The sequence below is a fragment of the Phragmites australis genome, chromosome 23, assembly GCF_958298935.1.
Source record: "Phragmites australis chromosome 23, lpPhrAust1.1, whole genome shotgun sequence".
Lineage (NCBI taxonomy): Eukaryota > Viridiplantae > Streptophyta > Magnoliopsida > Poales > Poaceae > Phragmites > Phragmites australis.
Window position 1 is genome coordinate 5,929,755 of NC_084943.1, and position 26,921 is coordinate 5,956,675.

A 26,921-nucleotide genomic window follows, 5' to 3' on the forward strand; every position below is an offset into this window, starting at 1 on the left:
AACTACTACAAAAGCCTAGTCGGAGTCGGAGCCTTCGCTGCTGCTCCTCGGGACTGGGGTCGGCGGCACCTCCCGCGAAAAGCCAGCCGCCACCGCGGCGGCGGTGCTCTGAACTGCCTCCCGGGCGGCCTCCTCCTCGGCTTCGACCACACCTTCCTGAGCTGGTTCCAGCGGGAAGTTCGGGTCCCAGCTCCGGTAGCAAGCTAGGACGTGTTCGGCCACTACCTGGGCCAAGCCACGCCCCTCCCGGGCGGCGAGTTCCTGGACGGCCTGGGGCAGCGCCTCGAGGCACTCGCTGACCTTCTGGAAGCCTAGGGCGAACCGGCCAGGGCCCGCCCCCTTCTCCTCTACATGAAGTCGCCCGAGCCCAGCCACCCTCACGGACCGCTGCATCCGCCGGAGGACGTCCTCTAGCATCAGCTGCAGGTTGGCCCGTTCGACCGAGGCGGCCTCGAACTCCTCCGTCACGGTCCGCAGCCGCTCCTTAAGGCCCTGCCCCCCGGCCATACCGGTAGAGCCAGCGCCTAGCGCCTGGGCCTCAGTCAGCTTCACCTGCCCCTCAGACAGGGCCTGCTCGCGGGCAGCCAGCTCTGCTGCGAACTTGGCGGCCTGCTCCTCCCTGGCAGCAGCAGCCGCCGCCGCCTCGGTAGCCTCCGCCTCCCGGTGGGCCAGCAGATCCTCCCGGGCGCCCATGTCCACCGTCGTTATCTCGGCGTCGGTCTCCCGGATCGCGGCGTCCTCCTCCCAGCGTTGGAGCTCCCCCTCGACGTGCTGGAGTTCCTCCGCCCAGTATTGGAGCTCGGCGCGGGTCCAGTCGACCTTGCCTTTCTGGCGAGCTAGGTAGGCCTGGAAGGCCTCTGCTGCCCTCTCGCGGTTCACCACCGCCTCCTCCCTCTCCTGCACCTGCCTCTCCCTGGCAAGGGCCTCGGCGGCCTGCTGCCGCGATGCGTCGGCCAAGCGGGCGGCGTCTTCCCGCTCCTGCGCGACCTACGCGCGGGCGTCTTCCAGAGTCTTCTGCTCCCGCGCGACCTCCGTGCGGGCCTCCTCCAAGGCCTTCCACCCCTCCTCTATGGCGCGCTGTTCGTCCTCATTGGTGGCGCGCGCCGCGGCAAGGCGGGAGTCGAAAACGCGCCAAGCCACCTCCCGCTGCGCCATCTCCCCCGCTACGGCCGCCTCCAGTCGCCCGATCACCTCCCGGGCGCTCCCAAGCACGATCGAGAGAGGGTCGGCGGGTTGGCTGGGCGGCGGCTGGGCGCTGGGTCCCCTGCGAGCCTCCTCCGGGGGGCTCGGCGCGCTCGGGGCGGGCTTGGATGGCGCCGAACGCTCGGGCGGTGGCTGCACTTCTGTCTCGGCCACCGCGTCCACTGGCCCCGCTAGACCTGGCTCTGCCCCCGCTAGACCTGGCTCTGTCGCCGCGCTCGCCAGCCCTGGCTCCGCCGGTGCACTCGGCTCGGGCGTCCTTGGCTCGAGGGCTGGCGCCGTCCTCGGCGCCTCTGACCGCCCTTGGTTCTTAGCGGCGCTCGTAGGCGGCCTGCAAGAGAAGAATTGGATCAAAACTCAGAATTTAGTCCGGGCAAAGCACGCCCAGGAAAGAATGGAGGACGAAACTTATGTGGCTGTGGGTCTTCGGTACTGCCACGTTGCTGCCGGAATCCTGAACTCCGGGCTCTGATGAGGACATCACTCCCTCGGATACATACAATGATCCTCCATTGAACTTTCAAGGTCCAATCACAAGAGCTCGCGCACGACAATTAAATTTAGAGGTGAGCTCGTTCCTAAGCAACTCTTTATATAATTTTGAGAATAGATTACTACCTAATGATTATGTGTTGTTTAGGAATCATGGAGAGGACAAGGAAATACATAGAGGAAGGCTTGGAGGCGTGGAGGAGCAGCTAGGACGTCCAACAACAGCAGGAGGTCCAGTCCAACTCGAGTCCGAATCAGCCTCGGCCTCCAGGACCAGCGAGCAATAAAACGGACGCCCAGGACGCATCCGGACTCCGTTTTCTACTATTCACATATGGTTGGAAAGATAATTTCATAAGGAAACCAATGGAGTTGGTTTGAGGTCCAAATTCCTTCTGAGTCAACGGGAAACGTCGAAACAAGTTAGCGTCCAGAATCTGTCCCGGTGCTGCGTCACCGTTTTTGGTCCGTTGGGCCATGTATCGTGTTGGAGTCCATTAGGGACGCGTCTAGGGGTCCTTGGCCGACCCTAATCCTTTATATACAGTAGCCGCCGCCCTAAATTAGGGTTGGGTTTTGCTTAGATTATTCTGTCAAGAACAGTTTCGCCGTTTCGTCGGTTTGTGAGACCCCAACTCGTGAGATTAATCATTCATCTGCAATTTGGTTGCATTCTTCCTTGTTCTTGCTTGTGTTCTTCGATTCGCAGGCAAGGATTTTAGCCTTCTTGGCGAGGTCAACCGTGCAACGCCGGTTGATAACCAGAGGAGACGTGGTGCTGCGATTGCGGGGTTTCGGATCGTGTTGTTCGGAAGCCGGATCGACTTGTGTCTCGTTTCCACCAAATCGAGAGTTACCAGAACCTTTCGGAAGATCGGGAACCCTTGTTCATATTAAGTGGTATTCAGAGCTTCAGGTATACCGTCAGGTTCATATCTACCCTTAGTTTCGAGTGTTTTCGCCTTCGTTCCATAGTCCACTGCCATATCGTTTTTTTTTTCCTGTCCTACAACCCTTCCGCGCCTTTAGCTTTTGCATATTTCAGTTTCAGAGTTCGTCGTGTTGAGTTTGTGTCCTGGTCAAGGTCTTGTTGCTGGTTAGGTCGTGTTAGAGTCCAGTTCGTGTGTTTTCCCCCACCGTTTCCATCAAACCCTAGCCTCCGTCGCATATTTTCCCCACTTTCTTCCCGTTTTGTCCTCTAATTCGGAGTCGTTTCTCAAATCGGGCATAACTTTCGCATACGAACTCCGTTTTCAGAAAAGTCATAGAGTTTTTCGCATCGAAACAGCGTTTCGGATCCGTTCGTCCCCGCCTTGTCGGGTTTGGCGAAATCAGAATTCCCAAATTCGCCTCCGAAGTTTGAGTTTTCAATTTCCAAATATTTTTCTCATTTTACGGCTGAACTTCAGAAAATTCTATAGGCCACGTCTTTCACTTGTTTAAGCTCAAATTTTCTGTGGTTCCCTCTTGTGTGCTCCTAAGTGAAAAAAAAAATATCAAAAAAATAAAAAGAAAAAGTCGAATTTTCCCAAAAAAACAACGACAGCCCAAAAAAATAGAAAAAAGAGAGGGGCAAAAGAGGAACAATATCTAGAGGAGCACATAGAGAAGGGCAAAGTGAGCTGTGTTAGCGTGTGCTATTTAGTTCTTTGTTTCTGTTGCTCTTGCTATCCATCATACTTGTTTTTCCACCTTGTTTAACACACATACTTGGTACTTGCAACACTTTAGGCCAGCAACGAGAATAAGTACTTGGGACTATAATTCAGCATTACTATCTGTTTCTGATTTGTGTTCCACATATACATATTTGTTCTCTTTGTGTGCCTTCCAAGCCCCACAGATTCTTCTGGACAGCACTGGTTTGCATCCCTGCAATCGCTCGCACGCCTTCCAGGTATCCTTTGCTTTGCTGGTAAGAACCCTGGTAAGAGCTTGGTAAGGTGTCTACCTTTGCTGATCTTGATTGAGAGGCACCACTCCACCTTTGTAGTACGATTATTAGGGATAACCTTCACTGTTTGTTGTTGTGTTTGTTTCCACAATGTCAGTTGAAGGAGATAAAACGCCAAAGGACTTCAAGGAGTGTGTCAGCCAAGAGCAGCTACAAGCTATTGTAGACAATGCTCAGAAGGAGATGAGGGAGACAGTCATCAAGGCTGTCACTGAAGCGATAATTGAGATGAAACTCGCAAACGCGGTTGAGCGGGTGGACAAACGGTTATCCGAGCTCACCGACAGGGTAAATGCTTTGGAAAACCGTCCTGTGCACAACGAAGATGTGAATGGAAGCAACACCGGTGATGAGTTGTATGATGACGATGTTAATGTTGATCCAGCGGCGACATTGCAAAACAGATTACGGCGTCGTCTTCGCACTAACACCACAGGTATGGGTGGCGTTCCACATCACCACCACCATCGAGGTATGTATAATCGAGCTCCTGAAGATCCTTATGCTAAGGTTAAATTTACTATACCTTCTTTTTCGGGACATTATGATGCTGAGGGATATCTTGATTGGGAGATGACAGTAGAGCAAAAATTTAGTGCCCATCAAGTACCTGAACAACATAGAGTTAGACAAGCCACTAGTGAGTTTAAAGATTTTGCTATTATTTGGTGGACTGGTTTAGCTGCAGATGGTGCCACACCTCGTACATGGGAAGAGCTTAAGGTTGCTATGCGTGATAGATTTGTTCCCCCATCTTATCATAGAGACTTGCGTAAGAAATTGATGCGCTTAGAACAGGGAGATAAATCTGTGCAGGATTATTATGGTGAGCTTCAAAAGGGCTTGATGCGTTGTGGCATAGTAGAGGGAAACGAAGATTCTATTTGTCGATTTTATTCGGGTTTGAGACGTGAAATCCAGGATATTATTGATTATAAAGAATTTAACAATGTCAACCAGTTGTTTCAGTTTGCTATGCTTGCAGAGAAGGAGTTGCAGGGGCGTGAGCAGCAGGGCAAGTACAAGGCCAGCACCACATACACGCCGCGCACAGGACCATCCTTTGGGCTGTCCAAACCATCCACTTACAGGGCTCCCTCACCAGCGAGCAAGCAACAAGCAGCTACGGCACCAAATCCGATCACTACACGACCTTCAGGCTCAGGTAAAAATTCTGTTTTGCAGGGATCTTCCAAGAGTGCTTCCTCTGTTGCATCAACGGGACGCACCTCTGGCATTCAATGCCGTCGCTGCCATGGATTCGGTCATGTGTAGAAGGATTGCCCAAGTCAGCGGGCATACATTGCAACGGAAGATGGGTACATCAGTGCCTATGACATTGAAGAAGAAGAAGAACCAGTTATTGAGGAGAGCAACGAAATCTTGGGCAGTGATGACACAGCGACCTATAGGAGCATCATTGTGCAGCGGGCGCTCAGCACAAAGGTACAACAACCAGAGAAGCTGCAACGCCATAACTTGTTCCAGATTTTCTTCGTCATCCAAAATCGGCGAGCACGTGTCATCATCGATGGAGGTAGTTGTAATAATTTGGTGAGTTCAGATTTGGTCAAGAAGCTTGGCTTGACCACACGCCAACACCCCCATCCATATAATCTTCAGTGGTTTAATGATGCTGGAAAAGCTAAGGTAACACAAACTTGCAGAGTTTCTTTTTCCATTGGTTCCTATGCTGATTATGTTGACTGTGATGTGGTACCTATGGAAGCTTGCTCACTTTTATTGGGTCGACCTTGGGAATTTGATAATGATGCTATACACCATGGTAGAAGTAATACATATACTTTTATGCATAAAGGAAAGAAAATTACTTTGGTTCCTATGACCCCTGCTGAAATTGTACAAGCTGATAAAGAACGAGCTGCTAATTTGCGTGATATTAAATCTGAAAATCAGCAAGTTGCTAATTCTCTTTACCCACCTAAAAAGGATAAGTCTACACCTAGTTCTAAGGTAGAGGGCATAAAATTGAAGGGTGGTGTTATGCTTGCACTAAAAAGTGACCTTGCTGAAATTTCTAATAATGATATTTGCTACACCTTGGTTTGCAAACGAGTTTTGTATTCGCTTGATGATGTTATTAGTTCGATACCTCCTGCTGCCACTAACCTTTTGCAGGAGTATGAGGATGTTTTCCCAGCTGAGATACCCCCGGGACTGCCACCTATGAGAGGGATAGAGCATCAAATCGATTTGATCCCGGGAGCAACATTGCCAAATCGTGCTGCGTATCGAACCAATCCCGAGGAGACTAAGGAAATTCAGCAGCAAGTCCAAGAGCTTTTGGACCGCGGGTATGTACGTGAGAGCCTTAGTCCTTGTGCTGTTCCTGTGATTTTGGTTCCTAAGAAAGATGGTACTTGGCGTATGTGTGTTGATTGTAGAGCCATCAATAACATTACTATTCGATATCGCCATCCTATTCCTAGACTTGATGATATGCTTGATGAGTTGTGTGGCTCTGTAATTTTTACAAAGATCGACTTGCGTAGTGGTTACCACCAAATTAGAATGAAACTTGGAGATGAATGGAAAACAGCTTTCAAAACTAAATTCGGATTATATGAGTGGTTAGTAATGCCTTTTGGTTTGACTAATGCACCTAGCACTTTCATGCGTTTGATGAATGAGGTTTTAAGAGCTTTTATTGGACGATTTGTGGTGGTTTACTTTGATGACATATTGATTTATAGCAAGTCTTTGGATGAACATATGGATCACTTACGTGCTGTTTTTAATGCTTTACGTGATGCACGTTTATTTGGTAACCTTGAGAAGTGCATCTTTTGCACGGATCGAGTCTCTTTTCTTGGCTATGTTATTACTCCACAGGGAATTGAGGTGGATGAGATGAAAATTGAAGCCATAAAGAGTTGGCCGGTGCCCCAAAACATCAAACAGGTGAGAAGTTTTCTTGGACTTGCAGGTTTTTATCGTCGTTTCGTGAAGGATTTCAGCGCCATTGCTGCCCCCTTACACGAGTTGACAAAGAAAGGTGTGGTGTTCCATTGGGGTAAGGCACAAGAGGAGTCCTTTGACACTTTGAAGGACAAGCTTACGCACGCGCCATTGCTGCAACTTCCAAATTTTGGTAAGACCTTTGAGCTAGAATGTGATGCTAGTGGAGTTGGCATTGGAGGTGTTTTGATGCAAGAAGGTAAGCCCGTTGCATACTTTAGCGAAAAATTGCATGGCCCTGTTCTTAATTACTCTACGTATGATAAGGAATTGTATGCACTTGTACGTTCTTTAGAGACGTGGCGTCATTATTTGTGGCCTAAAGAATTTGTTATACATTCAGATCATGAATCGCTTAAGTATCTTCGTTCTCAAAATAATCTGAATCGTAGACATGCTAAGTGGGTTGAATTTATTGAATCTTTTCCTTATGTTATCAAACACAAGAAAGGGAAGGATAATATAATTGCTGATGCTTTGTCTAGACGATATGCTTTGTTGTCCCAACTTGATTATAGAATTTTTGGACTTGACTCAATAAAAGAACAATATGTGCTTGATCCTGATTTTAAAGATGTATTGCTGAACTGTAAAGAGGGACGTACATGGAACAAGTTTGTGATCAATGATGGATTTGTGTTTAGAGCTAACCGTCTATGCATTCCAGTTAGTTCCGTTCGTCTTTTGTTGTTGCAGGAAGCACATGGAGGAGGATTGATGGGACATTTTGGTGCTAAGAAGACGGAGGATATGTTGGCCACACATTTCTTTTGGCCAAAGATGAGGAGAGATGTTGAGCGGTTCGTGGCACGCTGTACCACATGTCAAAAGGCTAAGTCTCGCTTGAATCCACATGGTTTGTATATGCCTCTTCCTGTTCCTTCTATTCCTTGGGCAGATATTTCGATGGACTTTGTTTTGGGATTGCCTAGGACTAAGAGGGGGAGGGATAGCATTTTTGTTGTTGTGGATCGTTTTTCTAAGATGGCACATTTTATACCTTGTCATAAAAGTGATGATGCCGTTTATATTGCTGACCTCTTTTTCAAAGAGATTGTTCGCTTGCATGGTATGCCTTCTACTATTGTTTCAGATCGCGACGCTAAATTTTTGAGTCACTTTTGGCGCACTCTATGGAATAAGTTGGGTACAAAACTATTGTTTTCTACTACTTGCCACCCACAAACTGATGGCCAAACGGAGGTAGTGAACCGCACTTTGGGTACCATGTTGAGAGCTATTTTGAAGAAAAATTTGAAGATGTGGGAAGAATGTTTGCCCCACGTGGAGTTTGCTTATAATCGGGCAACACATTCTACCACCAAGGTAAGTCCTTTTCAGGTAGTGTATGGTTTTACCCCTCGCGCTCCTATTGATCTTTTGCCTTTACCTACCACTGAAAGAACACATAATGATGCTAGTGCACGTGCTGATTTTATTCGTAAGTTGTATGAAACAACTAAAATAAATATCGAAAAGATGAATGAAAAGTATAGAATTGCTGGTAGTGAAGGTAGGAAAGAAGTCAAACTTGAACCGGGTGATTTAGTGTGGTTACATTTAAGAAAAGATAGGTTTCCAGAGCTGCGTAAGTCTAAATTAATGCCAAGAGCTGCTGGTCCTTATAAGATAATTGAGAAAATAATTGATAATGCATATAAACTTGAGTTGCCACCCGAGTTCGGGGTTAGTCCTTCTTTTAACATTGCAGATTTGAAACCTTACTTGGGAGCCGATGATGAGCTTGAGTCGAGGACGACTCCAATTCAAGAGGGGGAGGATGATGAGGACATCACTCCCTTGGATACATACAATGATCCTCCATTGAACTTTCAAGGTCCAATCACAAGAGCTCGCGCACGACAATTAAATTTAGAGGTGAGCTCGTTCCTAAGCAACTCTTTATATAATTTTGAGAATAGATTACTACCTAATGATTATGTGTTGTTTAGGAATCATGGAGAGGACAAGGAAACACATAGAGGAAGGCTTGGAGGCGTGGAGGAGCAGCTAGGACGTCCAACAACAGCAGGAGGTCCAGTCCAACTCGAGTCCGAATCAGCCTCGGCCTCCAGGACCAGCGAGCAATAAAACGGACGCCCAGGACGCATCCGGACTCCGTTTTTGACGATTCACATATGGTTGGAAAGATAATTTCATAAGGAAACCAATGGCGTTGGATTGAGGTCCAAATTCCTTCTGAGTCAACGGGAAACGTCGAAACAAGTCAGCGTCCAGAATCTGTCCCGGTGCTGCGTCACCGTTTTTGGTCCGTTGGGCCATGTATCGTGTTGGAGTCCATTAGGGACGCGTCTAGGGGTCCTTGGCCGACCCTAATCCTTTATATACAGTAGCCGCCGCCCTAAATTAGGGTTGGGTTTTGCTTAGATTATTCTGTCAAGAACAGTTTCGCCGTTTCGTCGGTTTGTGAGACCCCAACTCGTGAGATTAATCATTCATCTGCAATTTGGTTGCATTCTTCCTTGTTCTTGCTTGTGTTCTTCGATTCGCAGGCAAGGATTTTAGCCTTCTTGGCGAGGTCAACCGTGCAACGCCGGTTGATAAACAGAGGAGACGTGGTGCTGCGATGGCATTGGCCCGAAGTCCTCCCTCCTTCTCTTCCGCTGGGGGCTCTGCGGGGCCGCCGCGTGGTCTCCGGGCGCCGAATCGGGCCCAAGCAGACCAAAGTGCGGTTCCAGAACTGCAGATGCCGCCCCCGTCGACGGCCCCGCGCTCGACGACTGGCCGTCCCGGCTTCCCCCCTCGCCTGGCAACAGCGACAGCGGGGGCTCCGGCACAGGAATAAAGAGCCGGGGGCGCTTTCCCCGGTCCTCCGGCGCCGTCGCCGCCCCGCTGCCGGCGGTGCCTTCTCCTCCGGTGTGGCGGCTGCTGCCCGCAGCAGCCCTACTGCTGGCCTGCGGCTCGCCGCTTGCGGCGCCCGGGCCACCAGTCTGCGCCGGATAACTTGCGGCCTCCTCGCCGGCCGCCTCGTCCGCGCCGGGGTCTCGATGGTCCCAGGACTCCGGCGCCCCGGCCGATCGACCAACCCCTGGGCGTCAAACTCCGGCAGCTTCGCCTGAATCGCCACCCGGTCAGGATTGGCGCAGAGCGCCATCTCTTTCCACGGGAGCTCCGCCCGGCTCAGGTCATCCACCCCGGTCACCACCCGGAGCATGCCCCTCAACTCCGGCATGCCCAGGTCTCAATCCTCGCCGATCTGGGTCCGGGTGATGTCCTCGGGGCCGGTGTAAATCCAGTAAGGCCAGGCCCGCTCCCGCAGGGGCGCCAGGCGACGGCGCTGGAAGTCCGCCACCACCATCACCGAAGTGAGCCCGGCATCGAGCAGGAACCCGATGCACTCCAAGACCGGCTCCAGCAGCGCGTCCATCGGCGGTGGCACCTCCCAGGTCACCTTCTGGGGTTCCGCCGCCACCTCTGGCAGGGTCAGACGGTCGCGGGGGTCGACGTCGGCGTAGAACCAGTCGCGCCGCCATTCCTCCCACTTGCTTCGCAGCACCTGGGGAATATATCGCTCCCCGAGGCTGTCCCACAGCCGGAAGCTGCAGCAGCCAGCGACGTCCGCGGTGGAGAAGCCCCTCTTCTTCCCGGCTGACCGCAGCGCAAAGAAGTGCCGGAAGAGCGTCACCGACGGCGGCACCCCCACGAACATCTCGCAGAGGTGGGAGAAGACCGCCAGGATGACGACGGAGTTGGGGCTGAGATGCACCAACTGGATCCCGTAGGTGTCGAGGATCTGGAGGAAAAATGTTGAGAACGGCGGCACCAGCCCGGCCGCCACGAAGGAGGTGAAGAGGACGATGCACCCCGGGCAGTTTGTCACTGGCGGGAAGCTCGCCGGCGTCACCACCAAGGCCCCCTGCTGGCCCTCGGGGACCAACAACTTCCGAATCTTCCCCGCCGCCTCCTCGTTCGACAGGCGGGACTCCGGCAGCACGCCGTCGAGAGTCCTATCGCGGCGGCTTCCTCCCGCTCTTGGCATTTTGTCGGGGCGGGGGACGATCTGGACGGTGGAGAAGGGAAGGTGCTCTGATGGCCTAAGGAGAGTCTAGGGCTCAGGAGCGCAAGGAGAGCAGGGGCTGGATCACGAGATGGCGTAAAGAGGGGGGCGGTTCGCTCCCCTCCTCCTTTTATACCCCAGGGAAATTCAAACGTCGCTCGGCAGGACGGTTTCCTCGATCGACGCAACCGCCAGGCGAGTCTCCCACGGGTCGTGCTGTGTCAGCGGTTGCCAGACGTATTTTCCTCGATTGGCACGGCTGCCACGCGTGCCGCCTGCTCCGTCATCATGCGCCGCACGTCCCGTTGTCACACGCCTCGGGAGTCGTTTGGACGCGCGTCCGTTCGGCTCCCCGTTGGGCTGTACCAAAGGCCTGGACCGGAGGGACCACCATCTGAAAGATCGCCACGTGGCGTCAGTACCGGCTTCGGCCTCGTTGGCGACGAAGGGCCCATCCACAGTCTCTGGGCCATTGCCTGCCAATGGGCCCGGGGGCTGCTGTCGGTGTATCAGGAACCGGGGGTCCCCGAATCCCGAGGCCAGGCCAGCCATCCGCCACATGGCGCCATCCCGCGGAGTCTCTCCCGCGAGGTGAGAAAGAGCGAGTCCCGGGAGAAGGCGCTCGGGGCCACAGTCGGTGGCCCCCGAGTACCCCAGTTCCCCGATGATCCACGGAATCCAAGTGCCGAGAAGAAAGTGCTCGGGGAGGTGTACGGTGACCCCCGAGCACCCTAGGCCCCCGACGACCAGAAGAGCTAAGTACCAGGAGAAACGTGGCCGGGGCCGCCTGCCGTAGCCCCTGGGCACCCAAGTATCCCGAGGGCCCACCAAAGGAAGTTCCGGGAGAGAGTGCTCGGGGATCCGTACAAGTGTGCCCTGGAGAGAGTGCTCGGGGGAGGTAAACAGTACCCTCGAGCACTCGGTTCCCCAAGGACAAGAAAGGGCATTCTCGGGAGAGAGTGCTCGGGGAGGTAAACAGTACCCTCGAGCACTCGGTACCCCGACGACCCAGAAAGTCCCCTGGTGGAGGCCCCCGAGGGGCCCACCGATGAGGTGTCAACCAGTCAAAGGCTCGAGGCCGCATTTAAAGAGCGTGCGTGGCCTGTCACCTCCAACTGCTCCCGCCGCGCTCAGCGTCAGTTCCTGCCACGTTCTGGAAGAGAGGCGTGGGGTTATTAATTGCACGGGTCCCGTCCCGTGCCATCCGACCCGTCTCAGGATAACGTCATAAGGACCAAGGCGTTCCGTCTGCCGCGTTGCTGTGGCAGGGGGACAAGACAGGGCGGGCACGCTGGGTCGCTCTGCGGCTGCCCGGTGGGCCCTCTCCACGGCGCCCGTTGCCCTGGCATTTATGGTGATGGATGACCGGGCGTGTGCCGTATTTTCCACCCTCGGTCACTTCGCCCAGAGGAAATGATGATGCCCTTTCCATTTGTGGTGTCTCGAAACTCGTGCCCCCCTCCCGTTCGGGGCACGTTGCTGCCGGCGGGTATTAGAGCAGCTGGCCGCACAGAAGAGAAGGAGGCTGAAAAAAAAAACCAAGGGCAACAAGGTGAAGCCGAATGCATCTGGAATAGATCCTTAAGCTCAGAAGAACACAGTGCAAGAGAAACACGGCTGAGAAGTGAGCAGCACTAGACAAGTCGAAGAGCAAAGAGCCCTAGGCTCTTAGATAGATCAAGATTCTTGTAACCAGCAACATCCTTGAGGGACTTCCTCATAGCATTTATAGTATCCATACAGGAGTAGGGTGTTACGCCCCCGTGCGGCCTGAACCTGTCTAAATTCCGGTGCATTTACTTCTTTTTGCACTAGGTCACTCCACCACCACCGGCCGTTGCATTCATTCCCATTTATTTCTCTGACGAACATCCTCAAGATCATCCCCCCGGCCGAATCTCTAAAAAGGGGTCTCTCGGGATCCCTGTGATTGGAATTAATCCTCCGACAGCGGGCAGGGTCGTGGGGGAACCACGGAGCCCGGCCTCTGGGTGGCAAGCGTCGAGGAGCGTGCCGACATCCACGAAGCCGATGACACCTTGAGAGCGATGGTGGGGATGCTGTAGTGGGCGCATTCGGTGGCAGGTTCCACCTGTGTGTGGGGTCTACGCAGGCGTCTGCTTGCGTTTACACCTGGAAGACACCTCCATTCTGCTTTCCTTGGCCGCTATTGTGTTGCCGAATGCTGGCCGTGACACGGGCACAGTGTCGAGTCCAGCTTCGTAGGGGCGGCCGATGGACGAAGCGGCGATGGTGGCCCTCCCAACGGTATTGCAGTTCAAGTGGGACCTCACCACGAGTTCGTCGTGTGCTAGTTGCTTGTTTGTGGTGCTGTGTTGTGCACATCTTCGAGTGCGCCCCACTTTGCAAGTGGAGAGATGATGCCATTCCCAGTGTTGTGCTTGCAGTTCGTGGTTGTTGAGCCCCATTTGCTATCATCGGAGCTCCATCTCATCATGTGTTGTTGTCGGGTTCCTCCCCTTACTTGATCTCTCTACTCTCCTAGATCTAGCCCGCGTGGAGCCAGGTGGCATGGTGGTTTCACGGACGGGGCAGGTATGAGGCGTTGTGCGGCTGCTGCTAGAAGCTGGGTGGGATGGGGGAGATGCGGAAGAAAGCATTGCCTGGCTTTTTGTTGGTGCCAACGAAGGCGATGTGCTTGGGCGCCAATCTCCTCCCTTGAGGCGTTGTCGTGATGTTCTCCCTTGTCCCACCCATGAGGGATTCTCCGGGTGATAGCCCTTTCCATGCTTCCGGACATGCGACGGCAGCGCTTAAACGTCGTGTCCTCCTCGAAGGTGTCGCAATGGAAATCCATCACAATTTTTTGGCGCCCGCTGGCCTCTTGTTGCAGCTTTGGTCAGTTCGGAGACGGCTTTGGTCGTGGTCCTCTTTGGAAGTCAGAGCTGCTATGTCCTTTGCGATGAGCTAGGAAACAATGACCAGCGGTAGACCCACCATTGTAGAGCTGTGATGAGTGCTTGAACCGGTGTTGGTTGTAGTTGATCCGGTGTTGTCCTATAGTTGATCAATTGTATGGTTTTTGGGTCTGATTTATCTCATAAACTGGATTAATTCTCTTTTTTTAATATAAAATCGGTAATGTTTGTGCCGTGTTTTCGGAAAAAAAAAATCCTCTACGCAATGTATATGATGTACTGATATGATAGTTGATTTATTTTTCCTCGGTGTTATCGTGAGTTTGACTCACTTGGTGTTATCGTGAGTTTGACTCATTTATAGAAAACTAGACAGGTAACTTGGATTTGCAATATATCTTGTGCGAAAAGGAAAATATGAAGAAAACCAATCAGGATGGTGCCGAGGCTTCCTCCGTCCTCCACTCCCTTGGTTTTGGTTGAAATAATCTTGTTTATTTAATCTGGGTTATGTTGCACTGCGGAGACCAATTTTTTTTCTAAATCTGCTGTTGTGTAACTTAATTGCTTTATGGTTTGTTCTGCATTTTTTCTGTTTAATGTTTAAAAAATTATATGATTTATGTCCATGGCCTACAAACCTGTTTAAAGTATGTCCATGGCATTATGCATAAGCTTTATTATTAAGGTATTACCTTCAAGAATCAATGCCATAACATCGCTGTATTATTTCAATATATGAATTGCAGCATTGAATAATTTTACTTTATTCGTGCAATGGCAACTTGAATATATAATTACATGTTTACGCTACCGTTGCATACTAGTCGTGCCCACAGCGTCCTACCTTAGATTTCTTCTCACATTCGCCACAAAAAGAAACCTACGAAAAATGGCAAATAAAAGCAGTTCAATACATGACAAAGATAGACACCACAATTACCTCCACACCACACAAAATGTTATTCTCCAGTGAACAAAACCGTTTACCAATTAATTCTTCCCCGCCAATTCCAGCAGTTGCGCACCAACACGTATCAAGAATTCGAGACAGATCGATCGGTAGAGCATGCAAAAAGAGAGGCCATGAGCAGCAGCATGGACTCGTCGGAGCTGAGGAAGGTGTTCCGGATGTTCGACAAGAATGGCGACGGCCGGATCACCAAGAAGGAGCTGGGCGAGTCGCTCAAGAACCTCGGCATCTACATCCCCGACGAAGAGCTCGACGCCACCATGGACAAGATCGACGCCAACGGCGACGGCTGCGTCGACGTCGAGGAGTTCGGCCTGCTCTACCGCTCCATCCTCGGCGAGGGGGGCCAGGGGGCCGACGGCGGCGACAAGCACGACGAGGAGGAAGACATGCGGGAGGCGTTCAACGTCTTCGACCAGAACGGCGACGGTTACATCACCGTCGACGAGCTGCGGTCCGTGCTATCCAGCCTCGGCCTCAAGCAGGGACGCACGGCCGAGGACTGCCGCAACATGATCAGCAAGGTCGACGCCGACGGCGATGGACGCGTCAACTTCAAGGAGTTCAAGCAGATGATGCGCGGCGGCGGATTTGCCGCGCTAGGTAGATGATCAGAGGAGTGGACGATGCCTTCATTGGGCCGATGGCGTGGGGGCGTTGTAGATATTTGATTAACAGCTTGACATGGTAGTGCGGCAATCTGATTGCACGTGTGAATTAATTCTTTCAGTTGGCTAATTCATCGATGCGTCAATAATTTTTTTTTTCCATTTGGATAAATTTTTGGTTAACAGTGTTCGTTGTTTCTTCAATTTGTATGTAGAAACAAGCCCTCTGTAGTGTTAAATGTGAAATATTTTTCTGGCAAATCGGCTCATAAGTTCTATGTATTCTCTTATCATTTTTCTTCTCAGTTTATGGATCTATTATTTGGAAGGAAGGAAATTAGGATATGTATTATGCTCAACTTGAACAGTATCCCTTATTCTCAACTGTTACTATTTTTTCAAGTGCTTCAAAACAAATTATTTTCAATCACCATCTTAGGCCATTGAACCCACAACCACCAACTTATGGCAAAGATTTCCGAGGACTAGGAAAATGATTGAAAAATAAGTTGCTTTTAAGTGCCTGAAAAATAGTTAGTACTAAATAATTTTGACCGTTGATTTTTCTAAGCATTTGTTATTAAAATTTATAGAAAATATAATCATTTGAGAATGTTTTCCATGATAAATCTACTAGTATCATTTTTATGTGATAAATATTCATACTTTTGTGTATATTAGTAATCAAAGTTTATAAAATTTGACTGCATGTATCTCTAAACAACATCTATTTAAGAACAGAGAGAGTAGTGGTCAAAGTTTTAATTCTATGCATTCTAGTATGGCATGTATTTTGGGATGGATAGCTATTATCAGGCGGGGTGAGTATAAATATTATGCATTATCGGTTATCACAAATCCCTATATATCTACATCTCTGCATCCATGATACATGACATTCTGTGATGCATGTGGTAGCTAATCTACTTGCTCCCATTCAGTGGCACTGTGCTAAGGATCGCATATCATTTAGTTCTTTTAACTTCTATCTCACCATTTACTCTGTTTTCAATAAAGAGAGTTTTATTTTATCACGCTATTGAAAATATCCTAGCCTTTACATCTTGCGATGTATTTAGCTGATAATTATTACAAAAGTTTGCACTATGTTATAGGCATCCATGCCTACCACACAGGCACCATACAGGCACCACACATCCTCCAACCAAAGAGGTTTAACAAATAGCAAATGTTCAATATTAAATATCTATTCTATTGCTAAACCTTTACCCATGCTTTGCGAAGATGTCCATAGTTGTTGTCTCTAAAAGACGGCATGCGGTGTGCATTGTGCCCCGCTCCTCGTTCTTCTATAGCAACGCCAACAAACGGATCCAATAAGTAGTTCTGAAGACAACCTGCGTAGAGGAATAAACGTCTGCCTTGTTAAAAATAACATCATTTCGGCTTAGCTAAAGTGCCCAACATAAAGCACCGGCACCAACCAAGATTTGTTTCCTTAGCTTAACGTCAATTCCATGTAGCCATGAACCATGTTGGAGATACTACTAGGAGAATGTAAGCCAAAGGTAATTTGTACCATCCTTTAAAGAAATCTAGCAAAGTGACAATCAAAGAACAAATATTGAATAATCTTGTTACTACTACAAAAACGATATTTTTCACTTCCTTGCTAGTTCCTTCTAACTAAGTTATATTTGGTCACTATAACACCTCTATGCAAGTACCATAAAAAGATCTTAATCTTTAAGGAGAGCTTAAGTTTTCATAAATAGCGGTCATTTGAATAATATTTGAGTCTAGCAAAGCCATGTACATTGAATGCATAGTGAAATATCCACTTTGATGTACTAACCATATGAACATATTTGGTTGTTCATTAAGTTGGACTGATGCCACTTTTGCAACAAAAATTTGCCAAGCCTCTAATTTGTTTCCCACATTCGCTCTTCTAAAGGATATGTTCAAAGGAGTAGATCTAAGGACCTCCGCTACTATTGTTTGTTTCCTACACACTATATTGTAGAGAATAGGATATTGCTTTTTTTAGTGTATTTGTTCCAATCCATTTATCTTTCCAAAACTTGATATGGGTGCCATTAAATTCCCCCAATCTACAAAAAGTAGACTTTACATTCATGAGACTAGACCAGAAATGAGAATCACCTAGCTTCTTTTCCATCTGAGCAATTGTTTTGCTACCTAGGTATTTGTTCCTAAGCAAGCTTTGCCACACTCCATCCTCATTAATTAACTTGAATCGCCATTTACTTAGTAAACAGTTATTTTGGATGTCTAGATCCTGATTTCCCAGATAGCCCTGTTCCTTAGGCTGACACAAGATATTCCATTTAGTAAGTATGTACTTTTTCTTATGCTCATCACCTTGATAGAAGAATCTAGATCTATAGTAATCCAATTTTTTGAGAACTCCCCTTTGAATCTCAAAAAAGGATAGCATAAACATATATAGACTGCTTAGAACAAGTATATGATGACGCTAGTTATGTACATATTTTGTATTGAATATAGTGGATATATTATATTTATTTTGTCATAAATGCTAAACATTAACCCCATTTTGCGACATATTGTGTTTTATGTTTGATTGTATAAAAATACAAAAATTTGGGAGAAATTGAAACAATGAAGGGATCATGGAAGATTCGCAGTAAAGAGAGGATATTTTGAAGAACCAACAACATAAGGAAGATATTATCGAGGCCTACCCAGAAGACTCTATGATGATAATCGTATTCGTGTAAGTTGTTCAATCTATGTGATGTGCACTTTCAATTCTTGCATCTTGAATTCATTCTGATAAGTGGATACTCTAGTAGATAAGTGTAAATGTGGTGTTTAGGCTTATGTACCGACAATATCGTTATGGTGTGTTTGTAGATGATCTTGGCATACCCTTCCTACGTGACATCCTGAAAGAGGCAAACCTCTTCATATACAGCGTAATCATTGATCAGTGATAATGGCCTCTTTAATCTGATCTTTGCATGCTTGTGAACCTATATCTTAGGAAAGACCATTTTATCTATCTGTTTACAACCCTACATCTATCAATCGTGTTTTCTAGGTTCCAAATAATTTAAATCAACCTTGATTTAGTTAGTACTTATATTCTTTAGTTACAACTTTGATCCACTTATTCTCTGAGTTTGATAAACCTTGAAATACTCCTAGGAATTGCAACATTAACCCATGCGCTTGTGGTTAATCTAAATGTGTGCATAGCCAGTATCAACAAGCTTTTCTGGCGCCATTGCTGGGGAAAATTCAAATTTTTATTCGTATATTAGGATTTGTTACTAACACTCTAATCCCTATCTTTTTGCTAGTTTTGTTTCTTTTTGTTTTGTGAAAATGAGTCCTCTAGGTCAGCCGAAGACGCTCATCGATTATTATGGACCAGGAACTCAACATTGTGCTCTAGCATGCTCAAACGCAAAAATTGAAATGAAGGAATTTTGTCTACACCCGCCATTGATTCAAATGACTCAAGAAAAGACATTCTCCAGAACCAAGGAGGACAACCCATACAAACATATCAAAGCCTCGGAAGGACTTTGTAATACATCCAAGCAATAAGGTGTATCAGGAGAGCTATTCAAATGGATGACATTTCCTTTCTCACTCGAAGGAAGAGCTAAAACTTGGTGCAATACAACAAGCAAGGAAGTGCAAGCGGATTAGGGTGAACTCCTTCTGAAACTTTGTTTGAAGTTCTTTCCTATCATTAGAATCAATAAAATGAGGAAATAAGTTATCATTTCCACTCAATCACCAACTAAAACTTTGATTGATGCTTGGGAATGATACAATGAGCTGCTAACATGTGGACCTTAACTTGGAATAGCTAACGATGTTATTATGCAAACATTATATATGTCACTTTCTAAGGATTTTGTAGTTCATTTTGATGCGGCATCGGGAGGCCGTTTCATGACAAAAACAACTACGACAGAAAAGCAAGTAATTCTAGATATCATGTCTGCTAAGGCAATGTGGTAAGATTAGGAGGAATATGAAGACTATGATGAGCTACCATTCAAAGAAGAGCAACCAAAGCTTGTCACATCCACTTCAATGCCCGTCGAAGTGAAGCAAGAAAGGAGCAAGACGCTTTTGGCACCACAACCTATACAAGAGGTGCCAAAACCACCAATAGAGGTGCTAAGAGAATCACCATTTGAGAGGCAAACACTGACATCATCCATATCACCTCAAATCATTGTGTCACCAAACATCAACATCTCTTTAGCACTTCCATAGCACACTCAATTGGCTATTCTTGATATGCATGCAACATATTTATCTAAAGAGATTGCATCAGTTGCACACAAGACAAAGAAGCAAAAAATCATTGTTCGAATTTGAACCCATGGACTAGACACCAATTGGGTTGAGACCAACCTTCAGACGATCAAGAATGCCATCAGATCAAAAGTGCAAATCAATCAAAGCTGTAGAGAGATGCTTTCCTAATGAATAAAAGAGGAGTGATGAAAAAGTTAATGCTATGAAGATCACTGAAGAAATCATTGGGAAGCTCTTCTCCGAAGACACAGAAGATGTTGGCCAACACATCAGGGAAGTGAAGCAACTTATGCAACATAGACCGAGAAATGGGATAAAGGAAGATCTAATAGAGGTAATTACAACTGGGATAACCACAGCTCATCAAGATGGTGAAAAGCTCCCAATCCCACACATCAGATGTATGATTGAAGGACAATGGATATCACAAGCTCTACGCGACATTGGAGCGTAGGTAAGTGTGCTTTCATACCGCCTCTTTTGATATTTGTTACTTGGAAGTACTATTCTTGCCCCAACTTGTGTTAAACTAATAATGGTAGATAAAAACTTAAGCAACCCTTAGGATTTATAGAAAATCAGGATGTCATATAGCAGGAAACTCTATACCAATTGATTTTTACATTCTTGTTATTTGTCATGCTGAAATAGAAGATGTGATTTTAGGACGCCCTTTCCTTAAATTGATTAATGATATGCTTGATACGGGAAAAGGGAAGATGACAATTGAATCATGAGGAATAAAATAAACTCATGATTTTGTGCAATATTTAGACCCTCCTATTGATCCACCTCTTGATAACGAAGAGCTAGAGAATGTATCCTATATACATGGTTTCATGGACCCACTCCAGAGAGTTCTTGAAGATAGCATAGATAACAACACTGAGGATCAAGAGATTAATGAATCTATTAGCCAATTAGTCACACCTAAATTTGAGATAAAATCTGCCCCTAAAAATATACAAGCTGAACAAGCGAAGCCAGCATCGGAAGTTGAGCAAAAGTCACTGCCAAAGGGGCTGCATTATAAGTTTCTTAGGCCAAACATGACTTACCCAATGATTGTCAACAATGATCTAAGTGAACAAGAAATAACACGGCTACTTCAGGTTCTCATAAACTAAAAGAAGGTGTTTGACTACACTATTGATGATTTTAAAGGAATCATCCTTGCTCTCTACACACATCGGGTACATATGGAGGATGAGTTCAAACCCACTCTAGAGCATTAGAGAAGACTTAATAATGCAATGAGGGATGTTGTGAAGAAAGAGGTCATGCGATTGTTAAAGACAAGAATCATCTATCTAATCTCTAACGGTGAATGGGTGTGCCCAGTGCATTGCATATCAAAGAAGGGAGAATTAACTCTAGTCAAGAATGAGAAGAATGAACTTATACGTGTGTTGACTAAAGGAAATTGAATAAAGCAACAAAGAAGGAACACTTCATATTACCCTTTATTGACGAGTTGCTTGAGAGGATACTAAGTACTCGAATTTTTGTTACTTGGATGGATACTCAGGATTTCTCCAGATCCCTATTCACAACGATGATCAACATACGACAGCATTCACATTTCCTTACGGTATATTTGCTTATAGATGGATGCCTTTTGGGCTGTGCAATGCCCCAGCTTCATTCCAGTGGTGTATGATGGCTATCTCCTCATATTTCATTGAAGAAATAACGGAAGTATGGATGATTTCTCAGTCTATGGCATGAGTTTTGATTCTTGTCTTGCAAATTTGGAGAAAGTGATTCACCGCTATGGAGAGGTTGACCTTCTTCTGAATTGGGAGAAGTATCATTTTATGGTCAAGGAAGGAATTATAGAGCATGTAGTCCCTAAAAGAGGGATAGAGGTGGACAAAGCAAAAGTTGAAATTGTTGAGAAGTTGCCACCTCACAAATATCAATTCACTTAGGAACTCTTTGGTCATGTCAGATTTTGTAGACGATTCATCAAGGATTTCTCTTAGATAACAAAACCTTTGACTAAATTACTACATAAGGATGCCAAATTTGAATTTGATGAAGAGTGCAATAAGGCTTTCTACTCTCTAAAGCAAGCACTCATTATTCATCCTTGTCAAATTTCCGATTCTTGTTTCCTTGTCTGCCACTGTTGGAGGAGCTTTCAGCACCATTCTTCTACTCCTTAAACCTCCATTGCTCTCGGGTGAGCAACAAATACTCAGCATTGATGTCGACATCTTTGTCATTGACGCGCAACCTTTCTTTGTACGCTCGGAGCCTGCCAAAGACCTCCTCGACTGTCATGGTCTCGAGGTCACCGAATTGCTTGATTGAAGCGACAATTTGCAAGAACTTGTTTGGTGTGGCTCTAAGGATCTTCCTTATCACATACGAGTCCTCCATCTTGTCGCCGAGCCCATGAATCGTGCTGACGATCGAATTCACCTTCATTGCGAAGTCATCGACCGACTCCATGCTCTTCATCCGCAAGCCATCTAGCTCTTCTCTGAGGGTTTGAACATGAGCATCCTTGACGCGTTTGGTACCTTGGTACATCATCTCGATGCACTCCCATGCCTCCTTGGAAGTTTCCTTCTCGGATACTGCCAGCAGCGTCTCCTCTGGGATGCCTTGATAGATGGCGACGAGCACTATCTGATCCTTCTTCATGTCCACCTTTTCCTTCGGGTCATCGTGCTCGACAGGGTCCCAAATGCCTTGTGCACGCATGAACACCTTCATCTTGATGGCCCATATTGTGTAGTTGCTCGTCGTGAGCATTGGATAATGTAGTGACACCAGTGAACTCTCTTTCGTCGGTGCTCCTGATCCAGACATCATCGCTGATGTCGATTCACTACCTCTGCTATCCATCGACCGCACACAACAGATCTCCTATCTTGTCGAGTAGTTTGTCGAGGCTCTGATACCAATTGTTGGCTTTCCCTGACCAGGACCGTGAGCGACCAGTTCCCACGACCAGCCCGTGCTCCTCGAGCACGCGTCCGGGCAAGCACACGATCAGGTGAGTGACCAGCACGTGCACAACTATGTGATCCACCAGCGACCATGCGATCCATTGAGTACGTGCTCGACCACTCTATCAACCAGGTGAGCGTCCAATCACATGAACAACCCGGCGAGAAGCAAGACGGACGATCCGTCAACCAGAACTCGACGATTCGCTAGAACATGATGAGAGAACAATAACACACAAATTTCCAAGGCCGTAACAGCTTAGCCTTTTCTTTTCTCCTATATCTTACGAAGTCTAGATTCGAGATCCGAGCTCGCTGAGTACTTAACCGAGTACTTCGAGCTTTCCTCGACCCGATCGTAGATCCGAGCTCTCCAAGTACCTAACCAAGTACTTTGAGCTTTCCACGATTCGACGCCCTGAGGAGATCTGAGCTCTCCGAGTACCTAACCAAGTACTTTGAGCTTTTCTCCCTGATGCATCTAAACTCCTATTACATGCCCTTGCTTATATAGGCCATGAGTACTCAACCCACCAGACATACAAGCTAACCGACTTGTATCTGGACTCCGTGCACCTGTACGTGTACTTTGCCATACAAGCATACAGACTCCGACTCAAACTCTACGACATGGACACATGAATGTACTTAAAGTCGCCTAGAGGGGGGGTGAATAGGCGTTTCTGAAAATTAAAACTCAGCAGCGGATTATTCAGAGGCTGGATAATTCGGTGAAGGTCGGATACTCCAGTTTGTCAGGAGTATCCGGTCTAGTCCGAAATATCTAGGTTATACAAGATTTCGAAAACAAATGAATCTAAGAAAGCTTACTAGAGTCTAAAAGATACCACAAGTTCTACTATGAATAAAATGCTTAAACAACAATAGCTTGCAGTAAGATTCTCACGAATACTAGAATTTGGGAAAAATCCCAAAACTACAACAATTAGTAAAACTTGCATAAAGTGAGAAGACAAGAATTTATCCTGGAGTTCAGCCATCTCACAAAGAAATGCCTACGTCTCCGTTGAGGAGCTCACAAAGAGCCGGGTCTTTTTCAACCCTATCCTCTCCTAGCGACCACAAAGATCAAGCTAGGTTTTCTTACTCAAATCGATGACGATTACAAACTTCCTGTGGCACTCCACAATTCTTGGGTGATCTACAGGCGATGCCTTGCTGTTTAGGAGCACAAGGCTCCAAGAGAAAAGATCACAAATGAGTGCTTGATGACGAACTCAATGCTCAACAATTCAATTACTCTTCCAAACACAATCTCTCAATTTTGGCACAAAACTAAATGCTAGAGATGTTTGGAGGGCTCTTGAATACTCTTAGGAAGCTTTTTCAAAATGTAGCTCAGCAGCAACAGCAAGCATTGAATGCTAGGAGGTGTGGGGGTATATATAGCTGACCCTAAAAAACTAGCCATTACTATCCGATGAACACCGGAGTCTCTGGTCTAAAATCCAAAACGGGCTCAGAACAGTGTCAGAACTAGCGGTTCTGTTGAATTGTCCGGAGTATCCGGTTAACACCAGAGTCTCCGGGTGGGACTTAGTCACCTCAAAGAAACAGTCCGGAGACTTGCCGAACTCTCTGGCCTCTTCAGGTACCGGAGTATCCGGTGAACACCGTAGACTCCAGTCATTTAAATTAAATGCTAACCGAGACTCTTTGGCGGAGTCTCACTCGGAGACTCCGGCCAAAAACTTCATCTACCTGGAATATCCGGTGAACACCGGAGACTCCGGTCTTTTTAAAACTAAAACCTTAACCGAGGCTCTCTGCCGGAGACTTTCTCGGAGACTCCGGCCAAAATTCACCAAGTACCGGAGTATCCGGTGAACACCGAAGACTCCGGACAATTAAAAATAATTTGGAACCAAGACTCTCTGGCGGAGTCTCACTTAGAGACTCCGGCCTAAAACACTGAGTACCAGAGTATCCAGTGAATACCGGAGACTTCGTACTCAGGACATTCTGCCTATTTTTTCGGGTGTCCGTGGGTGAATGTGTCTCTCAACTATTGGTTCTAATAGGTTACTTTGAGCATTGAGACACCATCAAAGTTGACAATTGCATCCCTCTTGATAGTACGGTTTTTCTAGACTCAATTTCAAAGATAAAATAAATAAAATCCTATTGAGTACTACAAACCGCTTCTCTTTTCTTTTCGAGGAACATCAACGTCGTGTATCTTCACCAATGAGACTAAAATCTGTTCATAGCTTCAATAAACACATTAGTTCTTTAATCGTTTTGTCATCAATAAGCCAAAACCCACTTAGAGGGCCTAGATGCACTTTTAATCTCCCCCTTTTTGGTGATTGATGACAACACGATTAAAGCTTACAAGAAATAGCTGAATTAAAAGATTTTGAATTCTAGAATATATGGCGAGCTCCCCCTAAATGTGTGCATTGATTGAGAATCGAGTTGAGCTCAAATGCACATATTTATAAGAAAATTTGCAAGAGCTCCCCCTATATCTTAGGATATGTGGGATGCAAATTGTGTATACAAAAGTATTCATGATGCATTTGACAAGATATATATCACTCAATCTAATAAAGAGATAAATAATCATAACAAGACAAACTAAACAAGCATCACACTAACATAAAATGTCTTACAAATTTTAAATACACCACATAATTCATCACAAATAATACATATGTCTTAATGTCCAATGGAGATGAAAAGAAAAGATTACAAAGCTGAAAAAAGAAACTGACATCTCTCCCCCTTTGGCATCAAACACCAAAAAGAGGAGAGGAGCTAATCACTGCTTCCCTCATAGATTTCATCTCCGTCATCGTCATCCCCGCTTCCATCGTTGTCACCATTATGAGAAGAACTTGCTCTAGGGACGTCTTCTGCATCAGAGGAATCATCATCATGCTATGCTTGGGAGCTCTCTGCAGCCGCTTGGGCTACATCATACCAAGCCCAAGGATTTTCAAACTCAATGGGTGCACTTTCTTCTTCGTCTGAAGCAATGGGAGAGCAGGGCGACTGAAGATTCATGGAAGCATACATGGCTTTTTGGCGCTTCTCCATCTTCCTTAATCTGACATTCTTCTCTTTAATTTGTGTGGCATTGTGAGTGCACACGTTGAATATGGCCTTAAGAGCACTCTTGATAAATGAGGATCCTCGTGGTGGAGCACGTCTTGAAGCAATCTTTCTAGTGCTCGGGGGAACACAAGGTGGAGATGGTGATGGAGAGGGAGCCTTAATGTTCAGAGGCCTCATACGATAGGGCTCATGTTTGATCTCTTTGATAAATGTCTTCTTGGATACTCTCTCAATGATGGACATGATATAAGGAGCATATCAACAGCTCTTGATAGGAGATTTGGAAGTAAAGACGATCTCTTCCCAAAGAAAGTATGCAACATTGAACGGTGCATGGTCATTGGACATTGCAGCAAGAAGATTTCTTGAAATATTTTGCACCGTGGTGGAATCTCCGCTCTTGGGTGCCAAAGTGAGCCGAAAAAGAGAGTTTAAACACCTATAGAAAGGTCTCATCCTAGTAAATTTTCCAAATTCAACCCTTCCATGATTTAGATACATGAAACCCAATTCTTCCAGAGTGAGTTGATGCTCATTATGAATCTGATCTTTGTGGGTATCACGAGTATCAAATCTAAAGTGGTGAGCAAAAGCTCTAAACTCACTTTATATTGCTCTTCCTCTGTCATCCAATACATGGAGGGATTTTCTGCTCCATCAAGCCAAACAGTGGCATAGAATTGTGCTATTACTTCTTCACTCCAATCATATTTAAATGCCATGATGTTCTTCACCTTTTTGTGTTCGCAGGCAGCTATGACCTTATTGAAAACAAAATCATTCTTCAGTGCCATATAATCCCAATCTATCCACTGCATATGAGTTATGGGTTTCTTCTTGGTAAGAATGATTGCCTCATAGAAATCTGATTGAAAATCATTCCAAAAGCTATAATCAATGATGTTTTTCTCATACTCATAGGGATTTACATGCCTCTCAGAATTTACCTTCGAAGCATGTTTCATGTAGTTGATGGTTTGCCTTGGGGTTTCAAAAGGTGAAGCTGTTTTGATGGGTCTGTGAAGCTTCAGAGGGCCTATCACAGTATTCTCTTCTCGCTCCTCCTCATGCTCTTCTTCAAAGTCATCATTAGGAGATCCGGAGCTGCTCCCCATGGCAATGCCCTTGCCTCTCTCTTCTCGAGATGGCAAGGTTCCTCTTCCTCTTCCCGCTGTCACTGGGGTTGATCCCCTTCCTCTTCCAGATTCTCGACCTCTACTCACTTGAGTCTTTGTTCTGCCTAGACCAGCACTTGTTCTTGAGACCCTGCATCAATTGTTCCTTCTTCAAGACGAATACCACGTCCGGTGGCTTGGGGTGACTTCACTTTCTTCACCACTTTCCGAACGCGCTCAACGCTTGCATGCCCACTACCACTGTCCTCTGATTGTGGCGGAGCACTTTGCTCTTGTGCACGAAGATCACTCCTTTGCTTTTTCTTTCTCTCGAAGGTGTGACCTTGCACATATCTATCTCCTCCCATATTG

The 26,921-nt window shown here is 46.7% G+C and overlaps 2 protein-coding genes across 2 annotated transcripts; one reads left to right on the forward strand and one right to left on the reverse strand.

Annotated features, from left to right (window-relative positions):
• Positions 1–987: 987 nt before the first annotated feature.
• Positions 988–13,072, reverse strand: LOC133905950 (uncharacterized). The gene is made up of 2 exons (XM_062347770.1): positions 12,777–13,072; positions 988–1,531 (listed from the first exon to the last, which is right to left on the reverse strand). Exons 1-2 carry the CDS (start codon positions 13,070–13,072, stop codon positions 988–990), a joined length of 840 nt encoding a protein of 279 aa, XP_062203754.1.
• A 1,382-nt stretch (positions 13,073–14,454) lies between these two features.
• On the forward strand, positions 14,455–15,216 carry LOC133906566 (probable calcium-binding protein CML28). The gene has a single exon (XM_062348508.1). The coding sequence runs from the start codon at positions 14,609–14,611 to the stop codon at positions 15,104–15,106; it is 498 nt and encodes a 165-aa protein (XP_062204492.1). The 5' UTR covers positions 14,455–14,608; the 3' UTR covers positions 15,107–15,216.
• The last annotated feature ends 11,705 nt before the right edge of the window (positions 15,217–26,921 follow it).

Bases quoted from the DNA above. Each gene is read 5' to 3' on its own strand.
- LOC133905950 (XM_062347770.1), bottom strand. From the start codon at position 13,072: ATGGGGCTCAACAACCACGAACTGCAAGCACAACACTGGGAATGGCAT. The intron at 1,532-12,776 runs GTGTAAACGCAA...CTTCTCTTGCAG, and splicing joins AGAATGGAGGTGTCTTCCAG to GCCGCCTACGAGCGCCGCTA.
- LOC133906566 (XM_062348508.1), top strand. From the start codon at position 14,609: ATGAGCAGCAGCATGGACTCGTCGGAGCTGAGGAAGGTGTTCCGGATG.